The 26,056-nt window shown below is 38.2% G+C and overlaps 1 protein-coding gene across 6 annotated transcripts in view; it reads left to right on the forward strand.

The window, feature by feature from the left end:
- Positions 1-25,590, forward strand: part of ZNF292 (zinc finger protein 292) — a 105,347-nt gene extending 79,757 nt beyond the window's left edge. For all 6 annotated transcript variants that reach the window (XM_056124981.1, XM_056124982.1, XM_056124985.1 and 3 more), the window contains 3 exons: positions 6,821-6,957; positions 10,316-10,457; positions 17,522-25,590. In XM_056124981.1, the coding sequence (XP_055980956.1) occupies positions 6,821-6,957; positions 10,316-10,457; positions 17,522-24,673 (7,431 nt within the window). In that variant the 3' untranslated portion in view covers positions 24,674-25,590. The remainder of the gene's footprint in view (positions 1-6,820; positions 6,958-10,315; positions 10,458-17,521) is intronic.
- The last annotated feature ends 466 nt before the right edge of the window (positions 25,591-26,056 follow it).

Consider the following 26,056-nt stretch of genomic DNA (forward strand, 5'->3'; position numbering starts at 1 on the left):
ATTATACATTTCAGTATTAGAACCTTAACTTTAGTTTTTCACTTCAAAGTACGTGCACAAATTTTTAACTGGGTAATTTAATTTTGTAGAGTTCAAGACTTCCTCCAGGCATGCTTTATTTGGTTTTTGATATGTGTATATACATAAAATTCATGGATTTTTTTTCTAAAAATCAAATATTCTAGGGAGATGTCAGAATGATAACATCAAAGTTTTTATTTGCATATTTAATATAAAACTTCCTTTGTGTGAAAAATTTGATTTGTTTTTAACTTCTAGTTTGGTGTAAAGATAAAAGTGTATATATGTATTTATATGCTTTATACTATAGACTTCTGAATGTAGAATCCTCGTCCACATAGAGAATTTGCATTTGGAGAACTCAATTCCAAAATGAAGTTAGGGGACAAGGTAATAGGACATGAGGTAGAACACTTGCCTTACATGCAGCTGACCCAGGTTCAATCCCCATACTGTCTGTGGTCCCCTAAGCCCCACCAGTAGTACAGAGATAGGAGTAAGTCCTGACTACTGCAGGGTCTGGCCTACCCGCTCCCAGAAGGAAATTGATGGCAGGGTAGGAGAATTTAAAGTTGTTTATTGAGGAACAGGAAATAGGATAAGTGTCTTGTATTTTTATATGAATGTTCTTTAACACTGGAGTAGTAGAGAGAGGAGAATGAAGAGATTGTTAAACATTTAAATATATCTTCATGTTGGGAAAAGTTGACATTAAATAGGACAGTGAGCAGTGGGTGCATGTTTTCTTGAGTAGTCAGAGAAAATTGTAAACATTATTAATACTCTGGACCACACAGGGATTACTCCTGGCTCTGCACTCAGGAGTTAACTCCTGGCGTTTCTCAGGGGATCATATGGGATGCTGGGAATCGAACCCAGTTAGGCCGCGTGCAAGGCAAACACCCTACCCACTGTGCTATCTCTCCAGACCCTCAGTAAATTTTTAAAGGAATAAAATTATAACCAGAATCCAGAAGGAAAGCTTCAGACAGCTGTGTACCTGCATGAAGTTAGTTGTTATATGATGTAATGATGTAATGGTGACTTCTCATGAGAATAAAAAGTGAGGAGGAAAGATATTAAGATGTGGACCAAGTTTCAAAGTAATCCTGTTGCTATGGTGGGGACAGAGAGGAGTCTTTGCTGTGGTATTAAACAATTTCTAGACAGACTGTTTCAACATGGAAAATTCTATGATCAATTTGGATATTAGGTAATACGTATTTTTTCTTTTGCTATTATATTGTCATTTTAATTACCATCGGAATAAATTAAAAATTGAAGTTTAGAATTGTTTAAACTAGTTACTTAACAGCACAGGGGTAGAGCATTTTCCTTGCATGCGGCTGACCCGGGTTTGATTCTTCTGTCCTTCTCGGAGAGCCCAGTAAGCTATCGAGAGTATCCTGCCCGCACGGCAGAGCCTGGCAAGTTCCACGTGGCGTATTTGATATGCCAAAAACAGTAACAAGTCTCAGAATGGAGATGTTACTGGTGCCTGCTCGAGCAAATTGATGAACAGCGGGAAGACATGCTACAGTCCTACTTGAGATGTCTTGTAACATCTAGTTGTTTTTTTTTTTTTTACATAAATTTGCTTTATGCTTCTATCTTTTTGGCATCAAAAAAAGCTTTTATTTTCAGTACAGTTCCTGTTCTAAAGTTTGTCTCTTCTTCCATTGTTCTTTAGCAGATTTTTATCAAGTGATCCTTGTGTAGCACTGGCTGGACATGGGTCTTAAGGAAGCCTAACTTCTATTAGGAAGCTATCCAGACATATGGTTATTAAATTAACTTTGAGGCTGAAATTTTGAGTGAAAATTCAAGAGGATTTTGTATTTCCAGATCTCTTGAATAGTCATACTAAACCAAAATTCATTCTTGATTTAATTATCTAGAGTAATAAGCTTAACCTGCTCTGAGAATTCCTCAGGGAAATTCTTGATGAGGACTCTGGAACTCTGATATATGAAATTATTTTTTACCCTTATTAAATAGGTAGAACTAGATATTCCATGTTTCTAATCAGGGCTCAGTTTGACACTACCCATTAAACAAAGCTAGATCTCACAGGGCAGAACAGTTACTGGTTTCTTGTTACAAATTTTTTAAGTGACTAGAGTGATAGTCCAGTAGATAGGGCACTTGCCTTGCACACAGCTAACCCAAGTTAGATCCTCGGCATCACATACAGTCCCCGCGCATTGCCAGGACTAAGTCCTGAGCTGGATGTAGATGTCTCTCCTTGTGTCCCCTGCCGCACCCCCGCCCACACACACCAGAAAATCCCTACTTAGAGATTATTAAATTACATAGTTTTTCATTGTATCATACTAAGTAGGTCAGTTAAGAATGGCTTTCACCAAGGCCTGCCTGAAGTAAGGAAAGGAATTTTCTCAGTGCTTCCTTCCGGAAAGGTATTCTTATTTATTCTCTCCCCTTTTCCCCCTTTGCCCCCCTCCCTCCCTCTCTCCCTCCTTGCCATTCCGCCCTCTTTCCATCCCTGGCTCTCTTTCCTCCCCTTGTCATCACTCTTCTTTCCTTCCTCCCTCCATTCATTTACTTTCATTTAATCTAGATTTGTAAGTATTTGAGATTTTTATTTTTCTTGTCTTTTAAAAACTGTTCTTTAGGGCTGGAGTGATAGTACAGCGGGTAAGGTGTTTGTCTTACATGCGGCTGTTCAGTCCCTGGCATTTCATATGGTCCCCTGAGCATCACTGGGTATGTCCCGAAAAGCAAAATAAATAAAAACAAAATTTTTTAAAAAGAGACCATTCTTTAGAATATAGTGGGGAATTGAGTCTGAGAAAACTGTGTTTTGCATGGAGCTAACTCAGGTTTAATTCCCCATACCACATGAGCACTCGATGAGCGTCTTCAGGTGCAGCCCTGGAGGTCCATGAGAATACAGAACTGCACTGAACCACCGACAATTGCTGGGAATGGCCCCCATGCCTCCTGAGTACTACTTGGGAGACCCATTGAGTCACTAATATATAATATTTTAAATCTACTCTTGCCAAGAGGCAAGAATCAGCCATGGCCTAGATCAGTGGTCCTTTTGAAGAAATTTGTGTTGGAGCGGCCCAGTAAACATAGGATTGACTTGTCCTAGAACCTTTAATGTGTGCTACTAGTAGCAATCACTTAGTTGGCAGGGGAGTGGACCTATGAGAGTTGGTATAGCATCTCAGGGAGGAGTAAACTTTGGCTTGAGTTCATGGTATCAATATCAAAATGAAATTAACAGTCTTTTAGTTCTGATACTCCTTTGTTGCAATAAGCAGTAATATTAAAGGTAGAATTTTTTTTATCTTGTCTCTCTTTGTAACTGTCATTTCCCCATTTGATTCCTCTAGTTGTTAAGTTTATTTTTTGTTTATTTTTTATTATTTTTTTTCTTTTGGAGTCACGCCCAGCAATGCATGGAGGTTCCTCCTGGCTCATCCACTCAGAATTACTCCTGATGGTGCTCAGGGGACCATATGGGATGCTGGGAATTGAACCCTGTTGGCCCTGAGGCAAGGCAAACACCCTACCTGCTGTGCTATTGTGCTATCTCTCTGGCCCTAGTTGTTAAGTTTAAAATTTGATACTAATCTGTTATATTTTTATGCTGGAGCGATAGCACAGCGGGTAGGGCGTTCGCCTTACAAGCGGCCAACATGGCCGACCTGAGTTCGATTCCTCCGCCCCTCTCGGAGAGCCCGGCAAGCTGCCGAGAGTATTCAATATGCCAAACACAGTAACAACAAAGTCTCCAATGGAGACGTTACTGGGCCCGCTCGAGCAAATCGACGATCAACGGGAGGGCCTTTACCCTTTACCTTTATTTTTCACTATGCTTAAACCACATGCTTAAACCATGCCCTGGAGGCTGCTTATTTTCTCTCTCTCATTATGGGTATCATTCCATTTCATTCCTTGTAACTGTAACTTATTTAAGGTGATATAATTCCTAGTGTGTATTAGCTAGAGTAGGATACATTTAAGATGTTGCCTTGACATATATAAGGATAGTTTCTAAAAGTGGAATTGCTAGATTTTAAAGTAGTTGAAATAAACTAGAATCATAAAATTTATACAAACACTATGAAAATTTTTTTCACCTAATACTAAAGATAGTCTTTAAATCTTTGCTATAGTTTGAGAATTAATGAAATAGTTCAGAGATAGGCAGTAGACTAGAGAATATGCTTCTTATGACCCCATTTGAACCTACCACCTACATAGTCCCCTGAGCACTGAGTGACCCTACAAACCCCCTCCTCACAGACAGTTTTGTTTTCCAGTATTTGTGCACGATACAAGAGGAAGGAGACTTTTGGGGTGTTTTTTTTATAAGACCACTAATTGCATTCATGGAGACTATCTGGCAAATAGTAGGTCATTATTTAATGTATTATTTTCAATTTAACTTTACCTTTGAATGGTATTCTAATTCTTAACAGCCGAGAAAAGTTTTATTTTGATAAGTAAACTATTTTTAAAATTTAATGTACAGGCTTTGCTGATACTTTATTTTTTAAATAATAGAGAACTAATATCCATAATATATAAGTTTGTACTGCTTTGGGTTTTTAAAGTAATTTTTGTTCATTAATGACTATATTTTTGTTCATAATTTACCTATATTTTGCTTTTTACAAATTCAGTTCAGCTTTCATTAATTTAAATATGATTGCATTTCCTTTCTTTTTTGTGTTATTTTTAAAGAGGGCCATCTAGAGGCAAAATAGGGAAATGTCAGTAAACCTGTAGAGTTCTATATTGTGGTTAAGTTGCTTTGCACAGAGCTGACTCCAGATTAACCTCTGGCACCACATGTCGTCCCCTCAGTTGTGCCAGGAATGATCCCTGGGAAAAAGTCCAGGAGTTAGGCCTGAATGCCACCAGTCCAAACCTATCTCCACTCTTCAGTACAAGTTTAAAATGTAGCTTAAGTCAGGTAGTATAGTGGGTAGGGCATTTGACTTGAATGTGGCTGACCCAGGTTAAGTCTTTGGCATCCTACTTGGTCCCCCTGAGCCCCACCAGGAGTGGTCCCTGAGTACAAAGTCAGGAATAATCCCTGAGCACTGCTGGGTATAGCTCAAACCAAAATACAAATAAAGTGGGACTTCCTAATTCCTAAACATTTGTAGGACTGATGAGATAATACAGTGGGTAGGGCACTGACCTGGTTTGATATGATTCCCTGAGTGCAGGGCCATGAGAAAGTATGGAGCATCAGTGGGTTTGGCCCTAAAACAGAACAAGCAAGTAAGGTTTAGCTTTAAATATGTGCCTGTCAAGGGTGCAGCCTAGGACATGGGAGGGCTCAAACCAGGAGATGTTCCTTGGTGGAGGGAAGTTAACTCTGGTGGTAGGATTCGTGTTGGAACATTATATGCCTGAAACTGTTTTGAACAACTTTGTAAATGAATCAGTGCCATAAATAAATACATAAATTCTGTACTATTTTATTTAATCTAGTATTCTAGTGTATTTTGTAGACATATATATATTTGATTTGGGAGCACACCCAAGAGTGTTCAGGGGACCTTATGGTTTGCTGGGGACTGAATCCAAGCCAGCTATTTGCAATGCAAATGTTCTACCCGCTGTATTCTGGCCCTAACAAGTAGATAATTTTTAAGTTATTGGGTATAAGCTAATGTGATGTTACTTATAGGTCAAGAGTTTTAGAGATAGACAGTAGTGGTGGAAAGACCACTGCACCGTAGGAATTCTGTGACTTAGGCTGCAATATTTTCATTTCACATTTTCTTTAAGAAATGATTGCTATGAGGCCAGAGTAATGGTACAGTGGATGAGGCACTTGCCTTGCACGTGGCTTGCCTGGATTTGATCCCTAGTAAACCATATGACTCCCTGAACTCTCTTTGGTATGGCCCAAAGCATCCGCCCAAGAACAAGAAACAATTGCTATTAAACACTGTAACCTCAGTATTTATTCTTAGTATTTTCTAGCCCAATTTAATCTGCTAAATAAGACCTATATCTGTTATCATTGAGCCTCATTATGAAAGGTCCATTTCAAGGTTATTATCATAGATCATTTAGACAACGCATTCACACATGTGAATGCCTCCCTTTTTTTCTTGCATCCCTTTCTCCCCCGCCCCCACTTCCAAAATATATTCATTGTTTGGATGAGAGGCAGAAGCCAACAAAGAGTGGGCATACATACCTTAGTGGTACATGGGTCCTATGTTCTTTAGTTCTTTTTGCCATTTGACAATTAATAACTTTTCAGTTTTGCAGTGATTTGTGATTGTATGCTATACATCACATTTTTGATTTACAGTTTATAGGAGTCATAGAAATTCAGTTTCACATAGCACATCTTTGTAATAAGCTGGCACATTTTAATTTTAAGGAAATTGAGTGGACATAGTTTGCATACCTTAACGAAGAAGTTTACTCTATCTTATTAGAACTTTTTAAACTTTTTCCACTTACACTCCCTTTTTGCCCAAGTGATCTTTTTGTGACCCTGTGTATATAGGTGAAAAAAAGAGAACAACAAAAAATAGGTATAGTAAAGGGTTTTAGGCACTTGAACTGGACCTACTGACCTGGATGTTGCAAAGTTATTAAAACATTCGGTTCTTTGGCCATGAAAAAAGTATTTCTTGAAACTGCAGCCCAGAATTTCCCAGGTATGAAAATTATGAATTGATTGAATGAGTTCATTAAGTTTTTCTGATGAAAATAATCTGTATAGTAGATAATAAAAATTTAAAGTATAATTATGTGCTGATACCATTTTATGACTGTTCTTTTTCTGTAGATTTCAGAAGTTGACTGCAAGGATGCCCTAGAGATGATTTGTAACTTGGAATCAGAGGGTGATGAAAAAAGTGCTCTTGACTTATGTACTGCATTTTTGTCACGGCAACTTCAACAAGGAGATATGTACTGTGCTTGGTGAGTTGATTTTCTTTTAAAAAGAGAAGATTACTAAGCACATGAAGATTAGTTGTGAAAATTAGATAATTTTTAAAATGTTTTCAAAAGGCTCAGCACTTATTTTTAGAAGTTAAAAATATGCAGACTGATTATTAAGATCTTAATGTTACACATTAAACTTTTTGTATTTGAAGCGACCAAATTCCTAGTGTACCAATAATGATTAGTAGTTTAAATGTTGGAAGATGTAAATTTCTTTTTTTCTAATGCCACTGTAGCACTGTCCTCCCATTGTTCATCGATTTGCTTGAGCGGGCACCAGTAATGTCTTCATTGTGAGACTTGTTACTGTTTTTGGCGTATTGAATACGCCATGGGGAGGTTGCCAGGCTCTGCTGTATGGATGGGATACTCCTTGGTAGCTTGCTGAGCTCTCCGAAAGGGACGGAGGAATCAAATCTGGGTCGACTGTGTGCAAGGCAAATGCCCTACCCACTGTTCTATCGCTCCAGCCCTCTAGTGCCACTTTGAAACATTTTTTTCAGTTATTAACAATCTAACATTGAATATGTTTTGTTTCTCTTCATATTATACTCTTAGTTGCCTAACTGGTATTTATCTGAAAAAGCAGCTTGTTTTCCAGATAGAAGAATTCATGCTTCACTAACTTCTACAGTGCACATTTTATGCTACCTTTTTTTTATTGAGCAGAGCTTGTTCTATACAATCATTTGGGAGTATATAGCTAACAGATATTAATGTTAGATTTAGTTCAAAATATTTAAAATCAGTAGTTTTAAAATTAGTGTTAGCTAAAAGCAACAAAATCGTCCCTCAACAGTGTTGATAGTCTTCTGTGTCTTATTTTGATACCATGAAAATAGAGAAATTTGATTTGTTACATAAAGAATATTTATTATTTACTGAGCAGTTGTACAATGGGTGGGGTGCTTGCCTTGCATGCAATCTCCCAGGTTCAATCCTTGAGACCCCAAGATGGTCCCCTGAGCACTGCCAGGTGTTGGGTGTGACCCAGCTCCCCAAAAACCTTTCTACCACAACCACCAAAAACCAAAATATGGGAATATTAGAGCTTAAGAGATAGTGCACAGGGTAATAACAAGTATTGGGAGAACTGATCCACACAACTGAGTTGGAGGTGGTGGAGTTGAGGGAAAGCGGTACTGGGGTCCTTGGGAGAAGAAGGTGGGTACATAGATGAAGAGTGTAGTGTTGGGATTATGTACATGAAAAAACATTATTAAGAGTATTTAAATTGTAGAATCTAAATTTAAAAAAAAATTTTTTGTTGAATCACTGTGAGATAGCCCTTTACAAAACTGTTCTTGATTAGGTTTTAGTCATGCAGTGTTCCGACACCCAACCCTTCACCATTGTACATTTCCCAGCACCATTGTCATCAATTTCCCTCCCACACCCAGTCTGCCTCTGTGACGGGCACTCTCTTCTTTCTCTTTCTCTCTCTCTCTCTCTCACTCTCTCTCTCCCCCCCCCCTCCCTTTGCTCCCTTTCCTCCTTCCCACCCTCCCTCCCTTCCCTCTCTCTCTCCCTTCCTTTTGGGCATTGTGTTTTGCAATACAAATACTGGAATGTTGTCTTGTATGTCCCTTTACCTACTTTCAACACTCTTGTCCAGCGTGATCTTGGAGAGCCCGGCAAGCTACTGAGAGTATCTCGCCTGCACGGCAAAGCCTGGCAAGCTACCTGTGATGTATTCGATATGCCAAACACAGTAACAACAAATCTCACAATGTTACTGGGCCCACTTGAGCAAATCGATGAACAATGGGAGGACAGTACTGTTTGCTAATCTAATAAACCCTTTCTTGATTAGCTTTAAAAAATGTATATTTTGAGGACAGTAAATTTTCCATGTGATGATAGTAATAAAGGTAGACTAGAAATTTTATATTAGACACATTTAAGATAAGTGATAAAGACTGTGTTAGGGGCTGAATGTTGAAAACTGAGTGGGGAGTGTGGCAAAATAGTTTGAGACAGTAAAGTTAATTAGGAAGCAGTACAGCTGGGAAGTTACTAAAGCTTCCTTGTGGATATGGGGTGGGGTAAAAGACATGTCAATGAACAGTTATGGGGGAAGTTTTAAGCAGAGACTAGGGGACCATTAAAAGTGATGCATTAAATTAGATGGTGAACTGGAAATGTGTTAATCATCTTTTTCATGTATTAAGTTTCAGGTTTCAGAAGAGATCTAAGCGGAGAGAAATCTTTTAAAGAACTAGAGAGGATAAAGTAGTCACAACTGGAGAGACAGATTTTGAAGTCCTCAATATTTAGGTTAAAGTACAGTTAATGAGCAAGTTATTCAGGAAGGTAGTGAAGAGGGCAGATTTTTTTTAATTGTAAAGATTGAGTATATGGTTATAGAGATTGAAAAGGCCTGTGTTGAGAAGACTGCTTTGGTGAAGCAAGAAAGTTTTGTGGAAGTTAACCTTGGAGGACAGAAGAGGAATAGATGATACATAAAAGGGAGGAAAAGTCATCACATCAGTGGAATTTTCTTTCTTTCATTTTGTTTTTGGATCACGCCCAGCAGTGCCTAAGGACTATTCCATGCAGAGTGCTCAGGTGCCTCTCCTGGTGGTGCTGGGGACTGAACCAGAGGGTCCTGTATGTACAAGAGTCTCACCCTTTCAGCTATATACTTTACCCAGTCAAATTATTTTCAATTTAGAAAATTGTGATTGGGGCCAGAGCAATAGTACAGCAGGTAGGGCATTCTTGCACACAGCCAACCTGGGTTCAGTCCCCAGTACCCCATATGGTCCCCAAGCCCTCCTGCAGTAATCCTGAGCACTGCAAGGTATGACCCAAGAACCAAAAAGATAAAGACAAATCTAAAAATTGTAATTATATTAGAAATAAATATTAGCTTATTCCTTACCTCCTCCTATTTTACTGCTACTGCACATATTATGTTGTTCTGGGTTCTTTGTCATCTCTGATTTAGTCCACTTTAAAATTACATTAGAAGATGTAAATTTAAAGTTTTTGAAAAAAAATTATGCCATTTATGCATTTTATATATACACATTTGTACTTATTACATAAAATTCATGTAATTCAACATTATAGTTATATAACTTATTTAAACATCAGGTGCCTTCCTACTAAAAGGTGATGTCTCCCTGTTTTAAAAATACATTAACAATGAAAAATTCTGAATGTATTTAGTGTTCAGAAAATTGAGATCTAATTTTATTTTAACTTATTGAACATTAGAATTAGATCTAAAAGCAGTTTAGTTTCAAATGTCATAATTTGAGTGGTGTAGTTCATGATTATTAATATTTCTGTTCCAGCTTTTAAATTAAATTTTTTTTCTCTTTTTTAGGGAACTCACTCTCTTTTGGAGTAAATTACAACAAAGAGTAGAACCATCTATACAAGTATACCTAGAAAGGTGTCGTCAGCTTTCTCTATTAACCAAGACGGTTTATCACATTTTCTTCCTGATTAAAGTCATTAATTCAGAGGTAAGAATGATTAAGATGTTTTTTTCTTAAGTTAAAATACATACATTTCAACACATGAAAATTTAGAAAGGCTTTCTTTATTTGAACCTCTTGGTGATTCCTGTTTATTTCTCTTAGTGTTTTTTTTTGGGGGGGGGGGTGTCACACCTGACGATCCTGACGATGCACAGGGGTTACTGGCTCTGCACTCAGGAACTACTCCTGGCAGTGCTCAGGGGACCATATGGGATGCTGAGAATTGAACCCAGGTCGGCCGCATGCAAGGCAAACGTCCTCCCTGCTGTGCTGTCTCTCCAGCCCCTCTCAGTGCTTTGAGCATTGATTTTCTTACCAGTCTTTCAAGGAGGAGAGTCAGAGGTTTGCTCTGAGCCTAATGCATAGTATTTGTATTTTGTCTGTTTTTACTCTCTGCTATCAAAATTATTTTGATGACATAGCACTTGAGAAATTTAAGATGTCACATAGAAATAGAGATAGCCTTCATTGCAAGCAGTCTTACAGATTAGCACTGTAGCACTGTCCTCCTGTTTTTCATTGATTTGCTCGAGTGGGCACCAGTAACGTCTCCATTGTGAGACTTGTTACTGTGTTTGGCATATCGAATACGTCACGGGGAGCTTGCCAGGCTCTGCTGTGCGGGCGGGATACTCTCGGTACCTTGCCAGGCTCTACAAGGAGGACAGAGGAATCGAACCTGGGTCAGCCGCATGCAAGGCAAACATCCTACCCATGTGCTATCACTCCAGCTAACACTAAAACTAAAACTAATAAAAACTAAAATTTTTTTCTACAAAATACCCCAAATTATGTAGTAAAATAAAAATGTCTCTTTACATGTAAAGCAGCTTACATCACAAGAATATTAGGGAATCCCAAGTTCAGGCAGGATAAAGAGGTGTATTAAAACTAAAACATGGGAGAAGAGTGGTAGGTACACTGGCCCTATGTGTGATGTTGGGATTATGTGCATAACAACCCATTTGTAATAGTATTTTATACCACAAAATCTCAATTAAAAAATACAAGAGCCAAGAGCAGACTGAATACCACTTGGTGTGACCCAAAAGCAAAAATCTAAATACTGGCCTTTCTAAGGCTGGCAGGATTGGGATATGTTAATGCTTGCAATAATGATAACGAAGGAGTTTCCATATCTGCACTGGGACATAGGATAGTTAACTGAGAATAGAAAGTTAGCTATCCTGCAAGTTGGATGTATAAAACTTCATGAGGTATAGATCTTCATCTCCACCCCCATGAAGTACTATGATTGAAAATATGAGAACATTTTTTAGAACAAACTCACATGGGTTATAGGGAAGGATTTCTGTGCATATCCAAATAATTGAATTTCCAAAAGTAAGAAATTGTCAGCCGTGAAAGAATTGTAGAGGAAAGAAATAATAAGGAGTCATAGCACAAATATAGCGGGTATTGTCTTGCATGCAGCTGACCTGGATTCATTCTCTGGCATTTCATGTTGTCTCCTGAGCACCACTAGGAGTTATTCCTGAGTATGGAATAAATCCTGAGCATGACTGGGCGGGGGATCTAAAAACAGTAGGATAAAATGTCCAAGATAGAAGGGAAGGCAGTCTCCTGCCCCTGCACCTGGCTGTTCCTCGCTGGGGTCCCTTGGAGGGGAGCGGGTTGAGCTTTCCTCCCCGCCCCGACCAGGGCTCTGGCAGCCGAAGACCTCCAGGACCAGCCACCACCATGCTGAGACCACTCTCCGCACACATGAAGGTACTGGCAGAGGGACAAAGCCACGCGGGTTCCGGGGCCGAGATCTCCAAGCCTACTCGGATTGGAGTTGAGCATTCTCCACCCAGATCCTCCAAATTCCAGTAGGCGGGGGTCACACCCACCACCTGGCCCCCTGGCGCCGTGTAATCCCATCAACGGCCAAGACTCAGAGACTATAAAATCCAGCTCCCGGGCGAGACCAGTGCAGTCTCCTGCCCCTGCGCCTGGCTGTTCCTCGCCGGGGTCCCTTGGAGGGGAGCGGGTTGAGCTTTCCTCCCCGCCCTGACCAGGGCTCCGACAGCCGAAGACATCTTCGCGGCCGCGCAACATCTTATCAGGACATCTTTTTATGACATCTTATTATCTCATTCCTACTTTGAACAAACTTGCAGGCTATCGAATGTAGCCTGCCCACAGGGCAGAGTCTGGCAAACTCCCCATGGCGTACCAAATATGCCAAATACCAGTAACAATGATGGGTCTCATTCACCTAAAGAGCCTTGAATATAATCTCAGGGCTAGGATGAAAGAGACGTTACTGGGGCCTGCTTGAGGCAGTCGACGAATAACAGGATGATGAATGAATGAATGAATGAATGAATAGAAGGGAACATAATAATATGAAGAAAAAACAAAAAAACTTAGGTGAGTGAATTTCAGTAAATAAAAAGAATGTTTGTCTTAAACTTCAAGTATTACTATTGTGGATAAATAAATCTTTAAAATGAATTAAAGCATAAGAAAGATGCTACCAAAATGCCAAAACTAATTTTAAAGTGTTAAAGAATTTTTAGAAAATTTAAATAGTATAGTAACTTAAAATGAAAGTACTTAACAAATAGATTAAATAGTAAATTACACTAAGGTAGGAAATGAGGATAGATTCCATATGTAGTTCTATTTATTAAGTAAACCAGAGTCCAAGTTTTGAGTCTTTTAAAACTGGTATGTAGCATAAAAGGTAATTTCTAATTAATATGTAATTGTCTTGAAAGGAAATAAAAAAGAACATTTGCCTATCCCCTTTTAAAAGTACTGATTAAAGTCTGTAGTTGGTCATTAAATCTTAATGTATTTTTACTTTTTCAAGTTTTCCCCCCCTCTATATCAGTCTGCTTTTTCATTTTATTGTGCTGCAGGTAAAAGTAAACTTGAAGAATTTGTAAATTTCTTAGGCAATTATTGTAAATATAAATATAGATTGTTATGAATTTCATTTCTTTGGGGGGGCAATACCTGATGGTGCTTAGGGGACATATATTGTACAAGGATTGAAGGGGGGTGGCAGTCAGCCCTGGGCAAGCAAGCACCTTAACTCCTTTTTCCATCTTAACTCTCCAGCCTTGGATTTCATTTCTTAATCAGATGAATCAACATAGTTAGGTAACGGTATCTTAGCTTTATTTCCCATTCAGGAGGCCCTGTTGGAGAGGATAAATACTTGTACAAGAACTACACTGCAGGCCTGGAGCAATAGTACAGCGGGTAGGGTGTTTGCCTTGCACATGGCTGACCCAGATTCGATTCCCAGCATCTCATATGGTCCCCTGAGCATTGACCACCAGGAGTAATTCCTGAGTGCAGAGTCACAGTAAACCCCTGTGAATCGCCGGGTGTGACCCAAAAAATGGAAAGGGGGCGGGGGGAAGAACTAGGCTGCTCATTATGATACCCTTGGATCATTTTAGCTCTGTAGTAGAATGAAAGGTTTCAATGAGAAGAGCTCTCCTTTGTATTCTCAGTTACCTGATGTGGCTAATGAATCACGTAGACATTTCCACTGTGGCATACAGTTGTGTTGAGTAGCTTTTTTCCTGGAGATTTTGTGATCACAGACGTAAGGAAACTTAAAAATGCTGTTGAAAAAGTATGAATACCTGGGAGAAGTTTGTTTCTGTTTCTGTGGCCAGTGAACAGAGTTACCAAAATGAGGTAAAACATTGTCATTTTTCTGTTCTAAAAACTCTATCATTACACAACAGTTTTTCATTTTCTAAAATCTGATCAAATACAAGTTAAAAATAAGAATCGTAATACTACTTTTTTCAGTACTGAAGGAGACTTTACAGGTACTTAGTTGTGACCAAGTTGCAGTGTAGCTTTTTTTTTTTCTTTTTTAATTCATTGTGAAATTTCACTTTAAGGTTACAGTTGGGTGAACTGGTCATGACCCTATACTTCTTTTTTCCTTGTCAAAGCTCCAGAAGTTGTTGAGACTGTTGACCAGCTACTCACATTTTAACTTAAAATAATTGTTTTCTTAAACTCGGGTCTATGAAAGAAATGCAACAGATAGCTTGGTGCCTCTTTTTAGATTCACTTTTTACTTTTCCTGGACTCTTAAAGATTATAAAATTATAGCCCCACTTATTTTATAGTCTGTGACATGCAAAGGACTTACAGTTTACTGTGGATCTTTTTTTAAATCCTATTTTGATTTTTTTTTAACAATTTTATTATTGAACCACTGTGAGATAGACCCTTACATGGCTCTTAGTAATTACATTTCAGTTATCAGTCATACAGTGTTCCAACACCCATCCCTCCACCAGTGTATGTTTCCCAGCACCAGTGTCCCCAGATTCTCTCCCATCACCCTCTCCACTTTTCTTCATCTCCCCCTTCCTCCCTACCCTTCTCTCTTTTGGCATTATGGTTTGCAGTACAGATACTGAAAGGTTATCCAGTATATTCTGTTAACTACTTTGGATACTCAGTTCTTGTCCAGCGTGATCATTTCCAGCTATTATTGTGATCCTGGCCCGTCTCTATCTTACCTACACTATACTATGTCCCACACACATTTATAACATTTATAGTTGATTCCAACCAGTCCTTCTAGTCCCTGTTTTCCCTGGCTGTGGATATTAATTTTCTACTATATATGTTTATATATATATATTTTTTAATTGGGTCATTCTTTCGTAGTGGAATGTTGCTCATCACAGCACCTGATAAAAAGTAGGTGCTACATGAATAAAAGAAGTTGGCTGTTTGACCCACTTTTCTGTTTTGTTTCTCCAGCAATGATTGTAGGACAGAGTGGGGGTGGGGTGGGGTAGGAAATAGAAACAAAGTATAAGATTGAGATAAAATAAAATTCTTTTTTTGTGTACTACTCAATAAATACTTCTGGTAACCAAGTTAGGTGGGGAGTTCATGTCAAGTCATTCTTTGACACTAACTAAAATACCAATTAGGTATTCTGCGAAATAACTCGGTTCTCACACTGTCTGCCTGGCCACAGCAGAGTTCACACATTAAAAACACAATTCCTTTGGGCCAAGGAGAGAACTCAAGAGAGTACCCCACTGACCTTGCACACCAGAGACCTGGGTTTGATCCCTAGAAGTTCTGGGTATGCCTCAGAAAATACACGCAACCCCTCTCCCTTTTAATTCAGGTCCCCAACATTCCTTCCTCACAGTGGGGTCATTAAAGTCATTGTCTAAGGGTTTGCTGAGCTGTTTGTCACTATTGGAGCCTTCTATATTACTGTTTTCATTTTATTTTTTTTAAATTGAGCTTAGTGTTCTTTTATGCTCCTTCCCATCTAATTTGATGCTGTCAGTGCATCATCGCCACCACAGCGCACTTCATGATCTGTAGAACTGTACTGGAGTTTCAGTGGTTTGGCTTGGCTTGGCTTACGTCTCTTCCAAGGTTTGTGGTGAAGCTGTGAAACTGGGCTGTTGTTTACATGGTGGTGGGATGCAGGTGTGGCTTCCGAGGCTTTTGACAGTACAGGGAGTCGGGGGAGGTTGCCTGCCCCTACTCCAAGAAGACCCCAGATTTCTCAGCCCACAGATGTACATGGAATTTTTGTTGGATTGGCATCTTGGCAGATATTAGACATGAAGCAGTGAAGTTGGGCCATTGATATGGCAGGGAATGTGGGATGCGAATACAGCTGTCTGGGCTTCAGCAGGGCAGGGACTCCCCCCACCTCCCTTCAGAGGTCACCAGAGTTTTCATCCCAAAGACCAGTGTAACTGTGAGTCAAACTCAGTTTTCAAAACATACTAGCTATAGAGCTTTTCATTTTGCTATGTGACATATATCTCAGTTTATGGTCTGAATATTAGCCTGTAAACTAAATTTGAATCGTGTGTGTGTGTGTGTGTGTGTGTGTGTGTGTGTGTATAAAGTGATGAAGGCTCAAAAGAATGTAAAATTTGATACTGTGATTTGTTATTTTTTAATTGTTATGCTGTTCCAGCAATAGAAATGTGAGACAGCATTAGAGCGTATCCTAGAACTAGATTCTCAAATTATAGGTAAAATAACTTTGTAAAAAGTGAAAATATTTTATTGCTAATAAATTATGGAACATGGAGATAATTTTTAGCTGACCTGGTTAAGAGAATTTTGTTTCACAAAGATTACAGATACAAACTTTGGAATTGACAGTTGTGATAAAGATAATGGCATCGCTTGATCACTCAGTGTGTGCCAGATATACTAAACTATACCAGTTACTTTGTTTTAGCTGTTTTCAAATTTATTTTTTATTTCAGTTTTTTATTTCGGATTTACATCTGGTGCCCACTGTTCCATGAGGTGTCAGGGATTAAACCTGGGCTTCCCACATGCAAAGTATGTTTTCATTCCACAGAGGAATATTTTTGGCTCCTAACTCTCCAGGTACTCTAGGTCGACAATATCCATTCATGCTCACTACAGTTATATGAAGTTTAAGTGCTGTTTTGATCTTTGTTTTATAAATAAGATAGAAAAGGTTGGAAAAGTAAAGAACTAACAAGTTTGCCTGACTTTTAGATTTTTCCCCCCCTCAGGCTTTAGCTCCTATTAGCTTATGCTTATGCTTTTATGCTGTTCTATACAAGTTGAACTCTAGCACCAGTACCAGTGTATTTACTTACACACACACACACACACACACACACACACACACACACACACAGCAGCAGCAGCAGCAGCAGCAGCAGCATATGCTCTAGGAGAGACATTTCATGTTTTGTATTAAGTCATTGTCACTGTCACCCCATTGTTCATCAATTTGCTTGAGAGGACCCAGTAACATTGTGACACTTGTTACTGTGTTTGGCATATCGAATATGTCACGGGGAGCTTGCCAGGCTTCACCATGCGGGCAAGATACTCTCGGTAGCTTGCTGGGCTCTCTGAGAGGGGCGGAGGAATCGAACTCGGGTCGACCATGTTGGCTGTGTGCAAGGCAAATGCCCTACCCGCTGTGCTATCGTTCCAGCCCTTTGTACTAAGTAATAATTTAAATGTCACTAAGTTAAAAATGTTTTATTAATATAAATTAAAATTTCCTATTTTCTTTTTCACAGACTGAAGGGGCTGGACTTGCCACCTGTATAGAACTGTGTGTTAAAGCACTTCGCTTGGAATCTACAGAAAATACTGAAGTGAAAATATCCATTTGCAAGACCATTTCATGCTTGTTGCCTGATGATCTGGAAGTTAAGCGTGCTTGTCAACTAAGTGAATTTCTTATTGAGCCAACAGTAGATGCATACTATGCTGTGGAAATGTTATATAATCAACCAGACCAGAAATATGATGAAGAGAATCTTCCAATACCAAATTCTCTACGCTGTGAGCTCTTGCTTGTGTTGAAAACTCAGTGGCCCTTTGATCCAGAATTCTGGGACTGGAAAACCTTAAAACGACAGTGTCTTGCATTAATGGGGGAAGAAGCATCCATTGTGTCTTCAATAGATGAACTAAATGACAGTGAAGTTTATGAGAAAGGAGTAGACTACCAGGAAGAGATTAAAGAAACTTCAGTAAATGGACTTTCTGGTGAAATTGGTGTTAATTCCGGCCTCCTCAAAGACATTTGTGATGAAAAGCAAAAGAAGAAAGAAATCAAACAATTAAGAGAGAGAGGCTTTATTTCTGCTAGGTTTAGGAATTGGCAGGCCTACATGCAGTATTGTGTACTATGTGACAAAGAATTCCTTGGTCATAGAATCGTGCGACATGCTCAAAAACATTACAAAGATGGGATTTACAGTTGCCCCATTTGTGCTAAGAACTTTAATTCTAAAGAAACTTTTGTTCCTCATGTCACATTGCATGTTAAACAATCTAGTAAAGAGAGACTAGCAGCTATGAAACCATTAAGAAGATTGGGAAGGCCTCCGAAGATCACCACTACAAATGAGAATCAGAAAACTAATACTGTGGCCAAACAGGAGCAGCGGCCTATTAAAAAAAATAGTCTCTATTCAACAGACTTCATAGTATTTAATGACAATGATGGTTCAGATGATGAGAATGATGACAAAGATAAATCTTACGAACCAGAAGTAATCCCAGTGCAGAAACCAGTACCTGTTAATGAATTTAATTGCCCTGTATCTTTTTGTAAAAAGGGCTTTAAGTACTTTAAAAATTTAATTGCTCATGTAAAGGGGCATAAAGATAATGAAGATGCCAAGCGCTTTCTTGAGATGCAAAGCAAGAAAGTTATTTGCCAGTACTGTAGAAGGCATTTTGTAAGTGTCACTCATCTCAATGATCATTTACAAATGCACTGTGGCAGTAAACCATATATCTGTATACAGATGAAATGTAAAGCCGGTTTTAATAGTTATGCAGAGCTCTTAACACACCGAAAGGAACACCAAGTCTTTAGAGCAAAGTGTATGTTTCCTAAATGTGGTAGAATTTTTTCAGAAGCTTATTTACTATATGATCATGAAGCACAACATTATAATACCTACACTTGTAAGTTCACAGGTTGTGGTAAAGTTTATCGGTCTCAGAGTGAACTAGAAAAACATCTGGAAGATCACAATAATCCTGAGAAAGTGCTGCCTCCTGAAGACCAGCTTAATTCATCTGGAGAGCCTCTGCAGCCTTCTAAAGTAAATCAGAGCACAGAAGGGAACACTGAGAAAGAAAAAGAGACATCCGGGCTGGCTTTAGAAAATAATACTCAAAATGCCATGTCTGCAGATAGAAGTAATTCTTGCAAAAGCAAGGCAGAATCAGCTATAACCAAACAAGACCAAATTTCTGCTTCTGAATTTAGCCAGTCTGATGGACCTTTGTCAAATGGCTTAGAAAATCCTGTTACTACTCCTCTCCTTCAGGCTAGTGAAGTTGCTGTGTCCATTAAGGTGTCACTCAATCAAGGGATTGAGGACAACTTTGGAAAGCAAGAAGGCTCAGCTGTGGAAGATTCTGGTGAATCATTGGTGACAAACTTACATACTCCAGTTGAAAATACTTGTAATGATTTGTGTCATCCAGGTTTGCAAGAGAGGAAAGAACAGGATTGCTTTAATGAAACTCAGATTCCTCAGAACTCTTTAGTAAATTCAGAAACACTCAAAATAGGTGACCTTTCCTCACAAAATTTGGAAAGACAAGGGAACAACATGGTGACCTTTTCTGTGCAAAATCAAGCAGGGTTTCAGAATTTACCAGCTTCCAAGTTTGAATGTGGAGGTAATGTTAAAACACCATCCAGTCTTTATAATTTACCTCTTAAGACTTTAGAAACTATTGCTTTTGTTCCTCCTCAACCCAACCCAACCTTGGGAACTCCATCAGTGCCTCCAAAAGCGCCAGTTCAGAAATTTAGTTGCCAGGTTGAGGGTTGTACTCGAACATATAATTCTTCACAAAGTATTGGGAAACACATGAAGACAGCACACCCTGACCAATATGCTGCATTTAAAATGCAGCGCAAAGGTAAAAAAGGTCAGAAATCTAACAACTTAAATGCACCAAATAATGGAAAGTTTGTTTATTTTTTGCCGTCACAGGTGAGCAGCTCTAACAATGCATTTTTTACACCACAAACCAAAGCCAGTGGGAATCCTACATGTTCAACTCAATTGCAGCATATCGCCCCTTCCATTTTCCCAGCTCATTTAGCAAGTGTGCCCACCCCACTGTTGCCCTCAGTAGAAAGTGTCATTAATCCAAATATACCTTCTCAGGACAAAAATGAACAAGGGGGTAGTATGTTACGTTCCCAGATGGAAAATTTATCTAATACCACCTTGCCAGCACAAATGGAAGATCTAACCAAAACAGTTTTGCCTTTGAATATTGATAGTGGCTCCGATCCTTTCCTTCCTTTACCTGCAGAAAGTAGTTCCATGTCTCTCTTCCCTTCACCAGCTGATACTGGGACTAACTCTGTTTTTTCCCAACTGGAAAATAGTACGAATCATTTTTCCTCACAGATTGAAGGAAACGCCAATTCCTCCTTCCTAAAAGGGGGTAATGGTGAAAATACAGTTTTTCCTTCTCAAGTGAATGTTGCAAATGATTTCAGTAGCACAGGTGCCCAGCAGTCTGCACCTGAAAAATCCAAGAAAGACCGTGGACGGGGCCCAAATGGTAAAGAAAGAAAACCCAAGCACAACAAAAGGGCTAAATGGCCTGCAATTATCAGAGATGGGAAATTTATATGTAGCAGGTGTTACAGGGCTTTTACTAATCCCAGATCTCTGGGTGGACACTTGTCTAAGCGATCTTACTGTAAACCACTGGACGGGACAGAAATTGCTCAAGAACTTCTACAGAATAATGGGCAACCTTCTCTTCTTGCCAGCATGATTCTCTCCACTAATACAGTAAATTTGCAGCAGCCACAACAATCTACCTTTAATCCAGAAACATGTTTTAAAGACCCGTCATTTCTTCAACTTCTTGCTGCTGAAAATCGCTCTACATTTTTACCAAATACATTTCCTCGGACAGGTGTGACGAACTTCAGTACAAGTGTTAGTCAAGAAGGAAGTGAAATTATTAAACAGGCTTTGGAAACTGCAGGTATCCCCAGTTCATTTGAGAGTGCCGAAATGCTTTCTCACGTTCCAACAGGTACTTGTGTTTCAGATGCAGCACAAGTAAATGCACCAGTTATGCCAAATCCAGCTGTGCTGCCCCTGGTGCAGACTGTGTGTCCCTCAAATCCCCTGCACCAGAGTCGGACACCAAACTCTAAAACTTCCTCCAGTGAGGAGTGCAGCAGTTTGCCTGTTTTTCCAGCAAATAACATGCTATTGAAGACTGTTGAAAATGGTTTGTGTTCTAATTCGTTCCCTAATTCTAGCGGGCCAGCACAAAATTTTACAAATAATAGTTCCCGCGTCTCAGTTATAAGTGGTCCTCAGAATACAAGGGCCAGTCATATGAATAAAAAAGGAAACAGTGCTTCTAAGAGAAGAAAGAAAGTTGCCCCTCCACTGATTGCACCCAGTGCTTCCCAAAACTTGGTAACAAGTGACATAACAGCAATGGGACTTATAACAAAGAGTATTGAGATACCAACTACTAACCTTCCTTCAAATGTACTTCCAAATTGTGAATCTCAGGGTCTGGTGGAAAATCTAACACAGAAGTTAAATAATGTTGACAATCAGTTGTTTGTGACTGATGTAAAAGAAAACTTTAAAACCGGTGTCGATTCCCACACAGTGTTAGCTCCTTCTTTAACATTAAAAGCTGAAAATGGTGATTCCCAAATGATGGCGTTGAATTCATGTACAACTTCAATAAATTCTGACTTGCAGATTTCTGAAGATAATGTTATGCAAAACTTTGAAAAGACTCTTGAAATTATTAAAAACGCTATGAATTCTCAAATACTTGAGGTTAAAAGTGGATCTCAGGGTATTGGTCAAACATCACAGAACACTCAGATAAATTATAATGTTCAACTTCCTTCAGTTAACACTGTACAAAATAACAAACTACCTGATTCTTCTCAGTTTTCCTCCTTCATGGGTGTCTTGCCAACAAAAAGTAACATTTCTCAATCAGAAACAGTACCTAAAGAGGATCAAATACAAGAAATTTTAGAAGGCTTACAGAGATTAAAATTAGAAAATGACCTTTCCACTCCAGCATCCCAGTGTGTGCTGGTAAATACATCAGTGACACTTACTCCTCCTCCTGCCAAATTAATTCCAAATGCCACTGTTGTTCAGCCAGTTTCCGAGATGATAAACAATGTTCAGTGTAATGAAAGAGTTAATAAACCTTTTGTATGTCAAAATCAAGGCTGTAATTATAGTGCTATGACAAAAGATGCACTATTTAAGCACTATGGTAAAATTCACCAGTACACTCCAGAGATGATTCTTGAAATTAAGAAAAATCAATTGAAATTTGCTCCATTTAAATGTGTAGTGCCTACATGTACAAAAACATTTACGAGAAATTCTAATCTTCGGGCACACTGTCAGTTGGTACACCATTTTACAACTGAAGAAATGGTAAAGTTAAAAATAAAAAGACCTTATGGAAGAAAATCTCAGAATGAAAATTCGTCAACCCCACGAATTACACAAGTAAAAAGACAGCAAGCTATGACTATGACGGAGGAAAATAAAAGGGAATTTCAGCCTCCTTTAGAACTGGGAGCAGTGAAGGAAAATGTGCTCAGTAATGTAGCTGTGGTCCCAGAAAAGGAACTTACAGAAAAAAAAAGTCCTGAAAAAACAGAAAGTTCTTCACAGCTAGTTGCAGTTACTTCAGAACAATGCAATACAAATTCTCTCACAAACATACAAACCAAAGGACGGAAAATTAGGAGATATAAAAAAGAAAAGGAGGAGAAAAAACGCAAGAAGCCAGTTTCCCAGTCCCTTGAATCTCCAACAAGGTACAGCCCCTATCGACCTTATCGATGTGTTCACCAGGGTTGTTTTGCTGCCTTTACAATACAGCAGAATTTAATTCTGCATTACCAGGCTGTACACAAATCAGATCTACCTGCCTTTTCTGCGGAAGTTGAAGAGGAAAGTGAAGCTGGTAAAGAAAGTGAAGAAATTGAAGCTAAACAAACTGTGAAAGAATTTAGATGTCAAGTGAGTGACTGTTCTAGGATTTTCCAAGCAATTACTGGCCTAATACAACACTACATGAAACTTCATGAAATGACTCCTGAGGAAATTGAAAGTATGACTGCTTCAGTGGATGTTGGGAAATTTCCATGTGATCAGGTAGAGTGCAAATCTTCATTTACTACGTATTTGAACTATGTTATTCATCTTGAGGCAGACCATGGGATCGGGGCAAAGGGAAATAAAACAGAAGAAGATGGCATATACAAGTGTGATTGCGAGGGCTGTGACCGTATATATGCCACACGGTCTAATCTCCTCCGACACATATTTAATAAGCATAATGACAAACACAAAGCTCATTTGATTCGGCCCAGAAGATTAACACCTGGCCAGGAAAATATATCAAGCAAAGCAAACCAAGAAAAGACAAAATCTAAATATCGTGGGACAAAGTATAACAGGTCTGGAAAGGAAGGAATCAAAATGCCTAAGACCAAACGAAAGAAAAGAAATAATTTAGAAAACAAGAATGCAAAGATTGTGCAGATTGAAGAAAATAAACCTTATTCTCTGAAACGTGGAAAACATGTGTATTCAATTAAGGCTAGAAATGATGCTTTATCTGAGTGTACGAGCAGGTTTGTAACCCAGTATCCATGTATGATAAAGGGGTGTACATCAGTTGTTACTAGTGAAAGCAATATAATTAGACATTATAAATGCCACAAATTATCTAAGGCATTTACTGCACAAAACCGCAATCTTCTAATCGTCTCCAAACAGTGTTGTAGTTCACAAGTAAAGGAAACTTCTGAGCCAGAAGTTGATAAGAGTGATGTGAAAAATTCTGACACATGTTTATCTGAGAACAGTGATAATGCAGCAACAACTGCAGTTCCACAGAAGGACTCTGAAAAAAAGGAGAAGGATGAAATGGATGAACTAACAGAATTATTTATTACAAAATTAATAAATGAGGACAACACAAATGTTGAGACTCAAACTCAAACCTCTTCCAGTATAAACAGTGATTTTCAGGAAAATGTCTCTAGCCAGTCAGAAAAGCAAAAACCAGTTAATTTGAAGAGAGTTAATAAAGAAAAAAATGTTTCCCAAAACAAGAGGAGAAAAGTTGAAAAATCTGAACCGGCATCCACAGTTGCATCAAGTAGTTTACACAAAGAAGAAGAAACTGCTGTTGCAATTCAAACCACTGAGGACCATCCTTCATCGTTTGACTGGAGCTCATTCAAACCGATGGGGTTTGAAGTATCTTTTCTGAAATTCCTCGAGGAGTCTGCAGTGAAGCAGAAGAAAAATACTGATAAAGACCACACAAATAGTGGAAATAAAAAAGGGTCCCATTCAAATTCAAGAAAAAATATTGACAAAACTGGTATGACTAGTGGAAATCATGTATGTTGTAAAGAGAATGAAATCTTTGTACAGTTTGCAAATCCATCACAGCTTCAGTGCAGTAATAATGTAAAAATTGTCATAGACAAGACTCTTAAAGATTGCACTGAGCTTGTCTTAAAGCAACTTCAGGAAATGAGACCTACTGTCAGTCTGAAAAAACTTGAAGTACGTTCATATAATCCAGATGTATCTGTTATGAAAGAAATCAGTGTGGGTAAAGCCACAGGGAGAGGGCAGTACTGATAAGTAATGTATTATAAATACATCATTTACAATTTAATTTTTAATTGGAAGCCATCACGCATGCTAGATTTGTGAAACTTTTTTTGTTGACATGAATTAACCTAGACAGACATACAAAAAGAAAAAAAAATATGACACGTGTTGTCATGTAAAGCTTTTTTTAATCCCTATGGGACCTGAGGAATAGAATCAATACTTTAGTTATTGTAAATAGTATATAGATAGACCTCAGTTTCTATCAAACAGTTGCCCTTTCTGTGAACTAAACTGAATTATCTGTGTGATTGATGTTTCACCAGGACACTGCTCATGTATACCAGTACTTTTTGTTTGTAGATAATCTTTTTTTGTATATATTTATTATTGTAAATCATTTACTGCCACCAGCAGTCTGTAAGTCTAAACTATTAAATGACACATTTATATTTGGAACTTTAATTTTTAACTAAGTGATCAACTTTTTAAAACTTATTGTTTTAAATTAAGAATTTTTTAAATTAAATTAGAAACTCTGCTATAGTTCACCAATTTTTACATAAACATTTACAGGATGATCTCAGCATTTTCACAAAGTTAGACACATATCAGCATTTTGCTCTGCTTTGTAAATTTACCATCCAGGATTTTATGGTGGTATTCATGTGAAATTAAAGCAGATTCTTTGGCAGTTTCCTATAGCTATAGTTTTTTTTTTTTTAGTGCTTCTGATTGGAAATAGTTACTATAATTCCATGAAATATAATGGAAATGTGAATAATGAATTTATTACATTGAAGATTTTAAACATTTGTTATAAAAAAATCCTTTGTGAATGTGATAGAAACTAGTAGTGTGGAGCAAGTGTAAATATTGAGGTGGTGATTTGTGAAGTAGCCCAGTATTGCCTTAAATAAAATCACATTTCATTTCTTGTTTTATACATGTGATCTTATAAAGATTGGGGGGGAGGGGGGCGTTGTTGTTTTTGTTTGGGGTTTTGGGTTTTTTTTTTTTTTGGTCCATTTTCTGAGATTTATAGATTGGTGTATAGCTTTAAACTGTATAAACTTTTGTGGAAAGATTTTTTTAAACATTTTTATAAATCTTAAAATTGGTATCATCAAAGTGAGCCCATCTTGTGTTTATAAAATGCAAGAGTCCTTAACATTTATAATTACATAGATAAAACACTTTCTATAAGGAAGTCGGATGTTTTGATTTTACTGTTTATAGATGTTAGATTGTACAGATTTGTCTGTATTTTCTCACCATATCTAATGATACTTTTTTTCATTAGATTGGTCTTCCAGAGCAGTATTAGTTGTTAATAATGGTTTATTTTGATTATTCAATATACAGTTAACTCATAGTTTAGCTTTATTCACCATATTTATACCGTGGAGT

Source organism: Sorex fumeus, unplaced genomic scaffold, assembly GCF_029834395.1.
Source record: "Sorex fumeus unplaced genomic scaffold, SorFum_2.1 ptg000054l, whole genome shotgun sequence".
NCBI lineage: Eukaryota > Metazoa > Chordata > Mammalia > Eulipotyphla > Soricidae > Sorex > Sorex fumeus.